At 39.9% G+C, this 14,056-nt stretch overlaps 2 protein-coding genes across 2 annotated transcripts; one reads left to right on the top strand and one right to left on the bottom strand.

Annotated features, from left to right (window-relative positions):
• Positions 1-3: 3 nt before the first annotated feature.
• On the bottom strand, positions 4-3,791 carry zgc:103586. The gene is made up of 5 exons (XM_047338820.1): positions 1,955-3,791; positions 1,733-1,849; positions 942-1,053; positions 795-852; positions 4-227 (listed from the first exon to the last, which is right to left on the bottom strand). The coding sequence occupies exons 1-5, from the start codon at positions 2,112-2,114 to the stop codon at positions 114-116; spliced, it is 561 nt and encodes a 186-aa protein (XP_047194776.1). The 5' UTR covers positions 2,115-3,791; the 3' UTR covers positions 4-113.
• A 9-nt stretch (positions 3,792-3,800) lies between these two features.
• Positions 3,801-9,844, top strand: tm4sf5 (transmembrane 4 L six family member 5). The gene is made up of 5 exons (XM_035148738.2): positions 3,801-4,100; positions 5,240-5,320; positions 6,337-6,476; positions 8,464-8,656; positions 9,473-9,844. The coding sequence occupies exons 1-5, from the start codon at positions 3,927-3,929 to the stop codon at positions 9,488-9,490; spliced, it is 606 nt and encodes a 201-aa protein (XP_035004629.1). The 5' UTR covers positions 3,801-3,926; the 3' UTR covers positions 9,491-9,844.
• Positions 9,845-14,056: the final 4,212 nt, after the last annotated feature.

The following is a 14,056-nucleotide window of genomic DNA, read 5'->3' as shown; positions in this document are numbered from 1 at the left end:
TGAAGTGTAATTTTCTATAAATCAACTGCAAAGAAGATGATAACAAATATATTTCCTTATCGTATCCTTTTCCTCGTAACAATAAGACGAGTGTAACTTTTGAGAATCCGTCATTAGTTCTTTGCGAGATGTGCAGATGAGAAGGCGAGAGGCAGCAGTTCACTGAGGCTGGTTTCTTTGTAAGATCCGTCCGGCTTGGCCAAGTACACGGTCCAGTCGGATCCAAACTGGTGATGGAGAGAGATGCACAGTAAGGAAGGAGGAAATCACAACATGTGTGAGAGGAAGACGGGATTCATGGCAGACTTTATTTCCACATACACTAGATTCATACCTGTTTCATGTGAGGATGATGGAAAGTAGCAGGGATAATAATATTGTGAAGAATGATTTATTATCATATCACAGTTTCTCGGTACTTCACAAACGTATCAATGAGTGACAGTGTGACACCTTACAGCCTGAATACAAACATGTTTTAGAATACAAAAACACTATACTACATCAAAATGTACTTAATCATTCAGGTAACCAATATATATCCAATATATAAAACATCGATCATGTGTTTGAGCAGCTAAATGTAGAATGCAAACTCCCAACATGTTCATTCCCAGTCTTATCAAAATGCAGAATAAATGTGTTGCAGTTTAAAATCCACATGCTTCCTAATTAAGGTTAGTTTTCCAATTATGGTCAGAAACAACTTCCTCTGATTGTAAAAGTGTTTGCGGTGCATGATGTTCCGATCAGGGGACAATGATTGTCTACTGGTGATAAGAGAGTTGCCTCACCTCCATGAGAACCTGTCGACAGGCTCCACACGGGCCAACAAAGCGATCCTTGATGTCGCTGCATGGAGGAGACGGTAAATGCATAAAAACATGTGTCATATTATGGAGCTTTTCATGAGCCGACAGTGCCACTGCTCAGAGACTCACCATGTCACAGCGATGGCCCTGAACTGTGTGTGTCCCTCCACCACAGCTCTCTGGATGGCCGTCCGCTCGGCACACACCGTCAGACCGTAGGAGGCGTTCTCCACGTTACAGCCTGGGCCCCAGTGAAAGAGGAACTGTTCACACTCTCTACCTTTTAATTTCCTTGTTTTAAATACATATCATTTTTATTATTATCATAATATTACGTTAATGTACTTATAGTCCAATTTTACCTCTTCACTTAAATTTTATTTTATTATTTATTTTATTGGTGAAAGAGGAGGAGGTGGAAGACACTTTTCAATATGTCACTATTAACAAAAAAATTAAATAAAAAATTGGAATAGAAGGTATAAAGTATATTGTATCTGCAAATAGTGTTAGATGTATGAAATACAATTACAAGCTATTATTATTAATATTATTACTATTATCATAGTACTTACATTAATGTATTCTACCACTGCACTTTAATTTTTCAGTTATTTTAAGGATGAATTTAAGTAGAAGAAAACATTTCCTTATCTTTTACTTAAGTAACCAAAAAATAAATAAATAAGCACAATTTAAAAGTCTTTCCTTACATGTAGAAGTCATTCATTCAAATGTTTTATAATTATTATTTTAAAAAGTTTTACAATGAATAAGGTAGAGTAAAAAGTACAGTATTGAATTAAGAAGAGATAAAGTGTAGTATAAAAGTACCTGAAAACGTGTACTTCAGTACAACACTTGGTCTCAATCACCATCATCAGGTTTTTAAAGGTGTCCAGAGACCTGTTGGTTATTACCTGTGATTATGGCGCCATCTGCTGTCAGTAAGGCAGCACCGACAGGGAAGCGGCTGTATGGACAGTAAGCCATGTCCCGAGCCTGGAGACACTTTGACACGAGCTCTTTAACTTGATCTGGGACAAAAAGACACAAACCAGGATGAGACACAACCAATAGGGAGTTATGGGTCAGATGTAATGAAGCACACAACAACAACAAGAGATAACCACAACTCTCACCTGACATTACAGAGCTTGAAGAGACACACAATCTGAGTCCTGTTGATGTGAGTGTGTGGTCTTCAGTCCTGACAGCAGCTGACAGACACACACAGAGAGACAGACACACACTGACCCACACATAAAAAGCATTGGGGCACTGGGACAACTGCATGTGCATTATTTGCCTTCACATTATTGGTTGTTGGGACACTGCGTCATCAACCAGACCAAAAAACAGAAGAAAGAAAGAAACATCATGTTTTAATTCTGACAATCAAAACATTGGATTTAGTTTCCTGACAAAATAAAGGAAGAAAAATAGAAATTAAATAAATTATATATGTTTCCTAATAACATAAAGTAATATATAAGGTCAAATGTTTATATTTGTTAGTTATTAAATAGCTTTTTTAGGATAACCAAATTACCCAATAGCCTTTTGCAAGATTTTAAAGATTATTTTAAGACCCTAAAGTTTATTGATTAAAAATAAAATAAAATATAAATAACAAAACTGCAGAAATATTTTAATAATCATATTTAATTCTATTTTCTTTCTTTTAGATATTTTTTGTGTTCTGATTAATTTTCTGTTAATCTGTTCTCATTGTTTCTGTAATTCTTTTTGTTACTTATTTATTTAAATCTTAATTTGCATCTGCCTATATGTAAAGAGTACATTTATATTGTACATTTAAATAAAGTAATAAAAGGTACAAGTAGTGTATTTAGAACAAGGTAAAGAAAGTACATTTTTAAATTCTACATAAAATATATGCACTCTCTTATTGCGATACTTCTTGTACCTTTTTTAAACATAGTACAGGAACAATTTCTCATTTATTTTTTGAATGTGAAATACCCCCTAAAAATACTGGACACATTTCAATACTAGCTAGAGTTAGGGTTAGGGTTAGTTCAAACTCAGTGATGTTACTACATTCATCCAGAAGATGACGCTCTTGAGTATCTGGTGAACTTTATGAAAAGTGTATTTATTTATTACCATGTATATTTGTACATATTCTACATGTATATTTACTCTGCTTTACATGTGCTGTCCACGTTGTACCTGATTCTTTAACACATGTTTATTTTGTCAATAAAGAAAATGTTTCAAACCAAACGGTCAAAATGAAACCTCATCTCAATTATTAAGTGGAATTTATTTTCGTTTCCCCTCAACATTCGAACCTTTAAATCACATATTGTTGTGGTGAAATAAGCTTTACTTGTACAACTGCTTTGTACGACAGATGTTTGTAAAGTATACACACACAGGTTCGACGGTCAGTTGGTAAAAAGCTCCAAAGCAGCGAATACGTTTGAAACCATCAATTGAGTGTAACGTCTGTATCTCTGGTTCAAAGCTCTGTTCTGTGGAACCAACCCTGTGTTTGCAACAGGCCATAAATAGAACAAACAGACTGGTATTATCATCAGCAAGTACCAAAGGGCATGAGGGAGCCCCCTGAACACACACACACACACATTTTGAACTTGTGTGTGTTGGTGTGGGCACCTGTTGACGTCATGCATTCCCTGGTCTCTTATCCTGACGTCAAACATCACACCTAAAACCCAAACTTAAAAGCTGAACCTTAAAAACCAAGTCTTGACCCTTTCTCCTTTACTCCCAATGTTGGTTTTCTTTTGCTGTGAGAAACTATGATCTTCACATTCAGGTTTATATTCTTTATCTGAGTCCAGTACAGGTCTCAGATAAAGGTCTGAAATCAGATTAGAGTCGACCACGCCAATACTCGGCCTTTGTTCCCTCTCTCCTCCCTGTTCGAACTGTGACTGCTCGTGTTTGACTTTCACCATGAGCAGAGTTGAGCTGTCAGTCCTGGGCCTCCCCCTTCCCTCCCTCCCACCCGTTTCCACCACCGACTTCTGCCTGACTTTAAGAGGACGGGGAGATACCTCGCAGTGAGAGTAGAGAAACTGGACAGGGAGCAGTGAGCGAGAGAAACAAGGGTGTGAAACCATGTGTTGTACGGGGAAGTGCGCTCGCCTGGTGGGCCTGATCCTGCTGCCCACCGCCTTCATCAGCATGATCGCCAACCTGCTGCTGTTCTTCCCCGACGGGAAGACTCTGGAGACCGACCAGATCTCCCTCCAGGTCTGGCTCATGGGGGGGCTGATCGGAGGAGGCCTCTTTGTGAGTAATGGAGTGTGGTCGGATGTTTTATTGGATTCTCAGTCATTTACTCAGCCTTGTATAAACTTGTAAACATTTTATTGGTTACTTTTAATAGTAAATTTTATTGAGTATTATTTTTTGGGGATTAACGAGGAATATATTTTGTACATTTTGTTAAATTGTTGTATTTCATTAGATTATTTTTGAGTTCCACTATCAGAATTTGTCTTGTAACTATTTCCTTATCTGGGTTTTGACTCGTGAACCATAACGATACCTCTGGAAAAAGAGGTTGTATTTTAAATTCTATTCCAGATCTTAAATCTTAAATGAAAAACCATGAAAAAAATATATCTTAAAAAAATATATCTTTACATTGAGATTTAAACTCAACTTTCACTTTGACGCAAGCAGGAAAAAAACAAAGTACCTGAACTATCACAAGTACAATTCTCCTGTACTTCAAGTAATGGAGTATTCCCATAGTTCAGAGAGAAATACTCCACTAGTGTGCTAATAAACTATGACACATACAGACTAGTATCCAACATATATATATATATATATACTGTAATAGTGCAATTTATCTCCACCATGGACAAAAATCAGATAAAATGCAATTGCAATAATATAATAAATGTAGTTCACTAAATTTAATTTATTTAGCTGTTGCTGATAACACAGAGGAGAAGTTGGAGGGAAACACAGAATTATCTCGTGTACTTCATCATCGAAGACACACACACACAAAGAGTTTCCACTCACGCTATTGTTCTATTGGACAGGGGCAATAAATATATATGATATGAATAAATAAATGATAAATATTTAATCTCATGAATGTATCAGAGACCTTTGAGTCCAGCAGAGGGACAGGTCTTTATTGCTGTGATATAATAGTTTGGATCAGGGACAAGTATAAATATCTACCCGGATATCATCGCCTGCTGGGATGAGAAAGTCAAACTCTTCACAAATATTTGGTTATGAGATAAGACGGCGCTCGGAGAGAGACACACACATTGAAATGCAAATGAGTAGGTGCACGTACATGTGTGCATTAATAGACACAAACACACCTAAACCTGCATATTAAAAGCTTTAGAGAGAATCAAACATATAAAGTGATGCATCTTTTCATATCTTCAACTCTTCAGATGCTGTGTCCGAGCTGCTCGGCTATCAAGGCCGGGGGCAAGGGTTGCTGCGGATATGGTTGCTGTGGCAACCGTTGCCGGGTGAGTAAAGTCGTTGAAAAGATTTTAATATATAGACGTTGAGCCGTTGTTGGGTACCGGCCTGATAATGAATGGTGGTGGTGAAGGAGACCCCATAAAAAACGAGCAAAGGACAAAGTTGAATCGTGTGTATTTTATCAGCAATGCACCGGATGAGCAGTGCAATCGGGTTATTAAAGGATTTCCTGTACTGGAGGCACGTTATCAGGGCACTTCCGCATTTTAAAATAACAGTTTAAAGTTATTAGGTTTTTGCTAAATATGTTTTTGCAGAAGTGCAGCTTCAGGATACTTCAGTCATTCACTAGAGTTTTAATTAGAGAAACCACTTTTATTCTATTATTATTACATTATTAGAATGAGAAAAGATGCATTTAGGTGTGTATTCAACACAAGGATATCTCACAGGCTGCCACTAGAAAGACTGGTGGGAAAAAATCAATAGGAAATCAGCAAAAACAGGTTGAGGCAGCAAGTCAAGTGAATCCATTACGACACTGGAAGAGAATCTGATAAAAATCAAGAACTCCCTTGAAAGTAAGTAGCTAAGTGAGTAAGTGAATATAATGTTTAATTTATATCTACTCGTGGAATTCCGGCCAATGAAATCATACACTCGAAACACTATTAACTATCACTAATTGATTAAATCAAGAAATATTCGGACGAGGCAAATCCTTTGAGTGAGACTTTCAATGTCACCTTGATGACATCATCCTCTATACGATAAGGAATCAGACCGGGGATTCTCCAAAGTCAAGCAGAGTTCAATCTCTACTGCCTCGTGCCAAGTAACACCTATATTTTTCTATATTCTTACACTTATATATAAATATATATCTTGATATATCTACTACACCTGAGTATAATGACAATGAAGCTCTTTGAATCTTGAGTATGAGAAAGAAATGAGTAAAGACTACTGATGTAATATAAGTAAGAATACAGACGGTATAACTTCTACAGTGTTGAAGCTACTGGGGGTAAAGTGATGTCTGTTCTCGTCTTCCCTCCAGATGTTGAGCTCGGTGTTCTCCTCGGCGTTCGGCCTGATCGGAGCCATCTACTGCACCAGCGTGGCCTCGGCAGGTCTCGCTATTGGACCCAAGTGTCTGGTCGATGGCAAATGGACGTACCCGTTTGAAAACTCTGACATGTGAGTGTTCTTCACGCCGCTGGAGTTTCAAATGTGCTTTTTCTCCCCCCTGCAAACTGCCTCCTTATAGATTCTGTGTATCTATGAGTTATCTTATCATCAGCTACAGTGGAGTCAAAAAGTCTGAGGCAGCAAACCGGGCCCCACCACACAGGCAGCTTCCTTATCTTTCTCTTGAGAACAGAAACAGTTATGATTTATTATCATAAAAAAAGAAAAGAAAAGAAGAACTAGACATGTAATATTCCTAAAGACCAGTAGGTGGCAGACTGCGCCAACCTCTTCTGTTTGTGTCATTGCAGCTGTAGTTGGAAAATTACTCTTTCTCTCCATAATATTTAGTTTTAATACGTGAATAAATAAATAATAATAAACCTTTGGCCAAATTATCGAAAAGAAACGATTCTTATATTCTGATCAGTGGCCATGTTGATTTAATATGATATTTATCTGCACTCTTTAAAAAAAACATAGAAAATTATGAGAGGCCTTTACCTTATTAATGCAAAAATGTGGAAATAGGAAATTAACATGTAGAAAAATATATAATAAAAACTAAATAATAATCTTAACATCAAGATAAAAGCAATAATAGTCATTCAGTTTGTTATTAGGCCACAGATTGTGGTTATTATGATTCTTGAATTAAATATTCAGCCTCTATATATTTCATCTTCTTGCTGACTGATGTAAAAACAGCGATAACGTGTTTGGCTCCAATGAGACATTTCACAAGCTCACGCAGGAAACAGCGAGTCACCTGATAGACCAACCATCAGGTTAATAGATATGGGAGATTAAAGGGCGCCACTGTTCACAGCGGGGGAACTGAGCTTGATTACACATTGCATGATGGGATATTTATAGTCAACCGGAGCGTGTGCTTCCGACAGCAAAGCTCAGTTTCGGATTTTCTGCGTGTTTCTGGGTTATAATAAAACAATAATCAATAGAAACATCAGCTGATCACTGGGGAAATTAATCAACAACATTATTGATGATTAGGGAAATTTATCAAGCAGAAAAGCTGAATATTTCCTAAATTCAGCTCCATTATAAAAGTGAGGATTTTTACGGTTTTGAAATGTTTTGTATCATCGGAAAAGTTAATATCTGTAGGTTTTTATCGTTTTTCCAAAAAAAAAACTTGTAAACATCACCACTGACACTGGGAGACTGAAATGGGAATTTCACACTGGTCTCTGGTATCTTACAGATTAAATGAAGGATTGATCGATTGAAAAAATTATCTAGAGATTAACAGATGAAAAAAAAGAATATTGTCCGATAGTAATCAAAACTTTTCCTCTTGAACAATGACAATGAAGACTTCTGATTACTTTCTATTCTCTCTATTAACAGTATCAATTTGCATCATACAATAATATTCCACTTATATCTTTTCCCTTAATACAAATATTTCAAACATATAATTAGAGATGTTGAATATGATTCTTAACACTCAGAAGACAGATGGAAAAGTAAAGAATTACCTCAATATTCACTTTATTGGCTTCGTGGCTGTGAGTTAGACGAGAAGCTCAGTGCTACTCTCATGTCTGTAGGTGAATATAAAGCTGTAGCAGCAAACTCGTCTCAACCTGGCTGAGGCCAAAACAGCAAAACATGCAAGTTTACACTTCGGTTATTTCACAGGTTAAACAATCACGATATAATATGTTAATTAGTGACCATTAAAGCTGCAGTGATTTTGTTACTTTGGACAAAGAGCACGGGAGATGTTTCCAGAAACAAGAGTGGTACAGACCTGCTCATCAGTGTCAAACTACTCATTTAAATAAGTTTGAACCCTGAAACTTTGCAAGAACTTTTTTGTTTTCCGTGTGCTTTCCTCCTCCACCCCTCATTTTTTCCCATTTTCTTCAACTCAGTCATTCCATCTTTTTCCTCCTGCACCCCCAAACTCTGCACTTGTTTTTACTGAATCTCTGTGTGTGTGTGTGTGTGTGACTGTTCTCCCTCTCAGGGGTAACACCAGCTACCTCACGAACCAGACCTTGTGGACGATCTGCGAGTCCCCTGCCAACGCAGTGATGTGGCACGTGGTGCTCTTCTCCATCCTGCTGGCCATGGGTCTGCTGCAGGTGGGGCTCTGCGGCATCCAGGTGGTCAACGGCTGCTTGGGCTGCATCTGCGGGGACTGCCGCGAGAGAAAAGATGTGGGTAAAACAAGATCCTGAAAGAAAAAATGAGAGGATGCATGCTCATCTTTGTATTTCTGATCCCCACAGGCCATGAGATAAACACAAAGGATTACAGGAGGTTATGAAAAGGGGAAGCAATAACATGTTACACAGTTTTAGCAAACAGGAACACACCAACGTGAGGGGTTCTGTACTGGTGGAGCTTCAGGAAGTGAGCCAGGTATATGGAAAACAGGAAAGGGCAGAGTTTTGTGAGTTTTGATCCTGTGTTGATAATGTGGGCGCGGGGAAGTGGGCAGATTGACTGTTAATGGCTTTAGTGGGATTGTAGCATGGGTTAGGCCACGACGCAGGAAAATGGATCTAACCTATGAGGGGAAGTCCACTACAGAAAACATTAGGAAAGGGAAATACACTTAAAAACACATCATGTCATTTTTTTTGCAATATTTAATGGATTAAACAAATGAGGTAAAGGAGTAAATTACATAATAATATGGGTTTAATCGAGCTTTTTTCATTTGGAGGATCTAGGATTTATGTTTTACTTTCTGAGAACTCACAGAAAACTTTAAAACAAGTCAAGAAGAATTCCCAGAAACATTCCAAAACGTATTGGGTTCTTTCTTCTTCAAACACTGTAACATTCCAAAACACGATTCAACGTTGATCAACACTTGTTCCACACGTTTCTCAGTAAACAGACACATCAGCAAACGTCTACTACACATTAACGCGACGAGCACATTTATTTACAGACCCTGTCAGTCATCTGAACATCGTCTCCTGTCTGAAACATGAAATTGACCCGTGACTTGTGTCCCGTTGCAGGATGATGGTGGACTGTGAAGACCGACCTGCTGTGACCTGCGTCCACAAGGAGCAAGGGATTGAAAGCTGTGAAGCAGATTGAGATTTTCTTCTGATACTCCGCTGTACTTTTATTCTGAAGACATCCTGTTTGAGAAGCTTTACTCCATTTGTTGTTCATGTCGGTGGTTTGTCTCTTTGCTTCCTTTTTTTTTTTTTAGGACTGTCAACATGAATCACACTGTAATGGTGAGGATTGGTTTGCTTTTGCTATAAAGAAACAAACATAAAAAAATGTATGAATTTCAAATATTATTTTTAACTTTGTAGTGCTTGTGCATCATGAGTGAAAGTTAAGCTACATCAATATTAAAACTTATTTTTCCCAAGAAAGTTTCTTTGTGAATCTTGGTTTTTTGTTTTATATATATATTCTTTTCCTCAATCACACACACACATTTGTTCAGTAACCCCAGTGTCATCGACTGCCTCTAACGATCCATCTGAAGAACCTCTGCAGATCCCCCCGTCACGCTGAGCTCATGCAGCCACAGACAGTCACATCTAACAGGATTTGTCGTGCGTCAAGACCAAGTGTCAAAGGTCAGAACGCCCCCTGTGGACGCCGCGAACGCTGCAGCTGCACAAACGGTGCACAGTCCTCACAAGTGGCCGTTTGCAGGGTTAAGCTCTTAATCTTTTGTTGCCATGGAGTGACTTCGTGGTAATTGTTACCTAACTTTCAAGTAAAAAGCCCGTCGCAGAGCGGCAGCCAGGTAAATATAGACGTAGGCTCTTCAGAGAGGCCAAAACAACCCAAAGCTCTGCAGCTCAAAGACTCCCTGGCAGTGCAGATAAATACATCTACACCCGCTTCAGTGGCCTCATTAATAATGTCTACAGAACATTTTTCACCCTGCTCTATTAAAACCCCTCTGCCTTTCTCTGAGTGCATCCAATTGAATCACAATCCCACGTGCTTTGGCCTGGAAACTGCACAATCTGTTTCAAATTTAAAACTTATTTTCAAAACATCAACGTCCGGGACAGAGTGGGGATGTTATTTCTGCCGTGGAAAACAAGTGCTGTGCCCAACACCACGAGCATCTTAGCCAAACGATTGGCCGGTGTAACGTTATGCAGCTGTCTTATACACACAGCACAAAGCGAGGAGGGGGCATCAGTGAGGAGAATTTGGAATAAAAGAACGGCGGGACAAAGGGAAGAAAACGGGAAGGGGGCCCGTTCCCAGCTGCTTCTCATGCAAATCGAAAAAAGGCGCCCTGAAAGAATCCAGAGATGCAGAGAAAGTGCTTTTTAATGGCGAGGCGGAGGAACGGTGATGTAAGAGCACACATGCACTGACGGAGGCTGAAAAGGCAGGGAAAGGTCCCACCCCCCGCCCCCCCGCCCAAAAAGAGAAAAGAAAAACAGGAGACAAACAAGAAAAGTATTCAACAAGTGAAAAAGGCACAAAAATCCATCTCTCGGGCTTTTATTTAGAAATGTAGCCCCTTCCCAAAGGTTTTAAGAACACTGAAAAAGAAATAGTCAGCATGAACTGTCAAACTATTTGGACACAACAGTGCAAATGACTCTGAGCAACATGATAATATGCTGCCTGTGCAAAGCATCTTGAAAATCTCAGCTTCACACCAACAACCGCAGCCTCATTTGAAAGCACCTGTCATCCTGTGACCAACGCAGACGGCAGAACTCTCGACTCAGACACATGACGCTGCTGATAACTCAGCAGTGTCCACCGCCACCCGGCAATTATGTCAACCACACGATGAGTGACCCGAGTGGATCCCCGGAGCAGACAGTCAGGCACCTTCAGCAGGTCTGGAGTCAGATCCGAGCCATTATTCTACTCATTTTTTAGCCACCTTTAAAATTATTTATAACTTTAAACGTTTGCCGTTTTCAGATGCGTTTGAAAAATATGCAGGATCACAAACACTGTGTAGTATGGAGCCTCGGTGGAAGTTCTTCATTTGAGTTGAGTTGCAAGAAGTTTCTGCAAAGGTAACAATTGTGAAAGGACTCTGTCAGCGCCTGTGTCCCTGGCTCCTTATTATCAAACAACACTGAGGCGTGACATTTTGCACGTGAACCACATATTAGCAACATGACATAGTGTCTCTTGTGTGTTAAGTTTTTCATGCACGGCTGTCGCAGGAGCACAGACACTTAAATAAACTGGAAACTCCCAGTTGATAAAGTTGTCAGCAGCCCAGCGGCAGAGATGCTCTATAGTCTGTAACTCTCCGTGACCGACACGTCACCTTCAATTACACAGTCCATGCAGATATGAGGTTATTACCAGGTTTTGCTAATCACCTAAAGCAGGAATTATCAAAATAAAGTTACAAATGGCCAAGAACAAAATCTGAGTCCGTGTATTTTGTTAGTCGATAGTTACATTCTGGAAGGATTCAGCAACTGCATTTCAAAGTATTTAAGTTTTCGAGGTAAAACAATCTTTATGCCTGTATAATGACCTTTAAATTAATCAAATGGAGGCATTATATTAACATTTCTACTTGTTCATTTCTGTTAAACTGCTTTAATTTTATATATAATATTATCAATGAGGTTTTTTAGTTTCGATTTGACGGGTTTGACATCAAAAAGTGACGGAAGAGGGAGAAGTAAAGACGGTCGTCCTTTGCCCTCAGACGGTTTATTTACTACACTCTACATTATCAGCTGATTTGCATGGTGTGTAGATTACAGCCGTGATCAGACTCCCCTCCCTGCACCTCAGGATTGATGTAATCACTGAGAGCGACGCTATAGGTTTTTCTATAAACAGAGACGTGATGAAGAGGCACCAGATAACAGACACAGTGCTCACAGGAAGAAGAGGAAGGAGGCGACTGATGAGACGAGGACGGCGACGGAGGCTTGAACCGGCCATGAGTGACCTCAGCCAGCACGGCCCGGCCCCCGGCCCCCGGCTCCGCAGAAGCATGCCAACATCAACAGAAAATCAACAAACCCTGGGCATGGGAATGTCTGGAGGTCTGAGGGGAGAGGAGGAGCGAGGAGGAGCGAGGAGGGGGAGACCGTGCACTCGGGGTGGGGAGCAGTAAACATTCACAGAGATCTGGTTTGTTCCTGCAATGGCTCTATTTTAGTTCAGCAGTTCGGGCTGCAGAACAATGACTGGATACAGATTTTGGCATTTTAAGATGAAATTAGTCCAATTTGAAATGTCATTACATGGGTGTGGGACAACTCATAAACAGCCTGTAGCTCCTGCAGCTGAGAGACTCTTGGAGTAAACTGCCCCATAAAACCTCCGTTTTCTCATGCAATGTAAGATCATGACCTTTCCCAGTAAATAAGTAAAGACTTTAAAACTCTTAGGGGGGATTTAGAACCGTGGTTCAGGACTTGTGGCCACTATACAAATCTGAAGGGTCGTGCAAAGAATATCAACATCTCAGCTACAGAAGAAAACTTGTGCCAACTATTTTTGGCTTTGCTCGGAATGTTTGGCTTTCTGGATATTTAAAGTTGCTGCAGTGTTTTATAGTGACAAGAGAACAGTCCACGCACAATACACATGTGCAGCTTTGGGGGAAGAAGTTTCAGGATCATCAGCAGCCTCTCGCTCCAGTCGTATTGAAACGAATAGGGAGCGGTGATGTCAGTATTATGACAATGTCGGTTTCCACTTGCCGTCCGCTGCCACCACCCCCCCCCCACCCGTGACTAAAGTGTCTGATATCACGGTGGCACTTGAGGTCACTGGGACAGCGGGAGTTGTTCAGCTGCTGATATCCGAGCCACAGGAAGCTACCGGGCTCCCTCCTAATCATATTCGGAAGGAAACTCGCCACCTTACATGGAGAGGAACGAGTCTGTCAATGCACAGTCAATGAGGGGACCACTGGACTTTCTGCGTAGGCGTGACAATAACATCAGTGCAAGTATTACCACCATCATACGTAGTTTATCTCCATTAAATCTGTCTTAGTCGTTGCGATTGACGGACTAATATCAATTCATCTATACTTGGAAATATATGTTTAATTCAAAACCATAACTTTCTGTAACCACCTGGGTCCAAGTCGACTGTCCTGCTGTTAATCATCACATGGGGCAGATTTAAAATTAGAGTCAATGTCCTACTGAAGCATGTCCGTCCTTCATCCACGTCCACGGTGTAAATCTGGATATCTGCACACCACCTCACCTTGGTGGGTAAGACCGGAAATTTACACAGATGACAGAGATATTAAAGCTCAAATGACAGAAATAAGGCAAATATAGCAAAAAAATGATATCCATGTCTTAAGAAATCAAAGTTAAAGATTCTGTGAAGGTTCGTTCGGATGCCTTCGATCTACGAGCATCAACAAAAGCCCCAAATTTGTAAAACCCATGACTATTGTTGGATTATCGAATGAGACACAAGCTGCCAACTTGACCCGGTTACAAGCTATTCAATAACCAACCTATTTCACAACCTAACATTGCACAAAGTTGACATTTCCCTACGAACTCCACATGAGAACAGTCTTTTCTCCTTGTGGGTGAGTCCCTGTTGAGGTTCTCAGTGCAGCAGCAGCAGCTTTAGAAAACACAGACCGT

This window comes from Hippoglossus stenolepis, chromosome 23 (assembly GCF_022539355.2).
Source record: "Hippoglossus stenolepis isolate QCI-W04-F060 chromosome 23, HSTE1.2, whole genome shotgun sequence".
NCBI lineage: Eukaryota > Metazoa > Chordata > Actinopteri > Pleuronectiformes > Pleuronectidae > Hippoglossus > Hippoglossus stenolepis.
The sequence above is the reverse complement of the archived record's forward strand: the minus strand, read 5'-3'. Positions and strand labels throughout refer to the sequence as shown.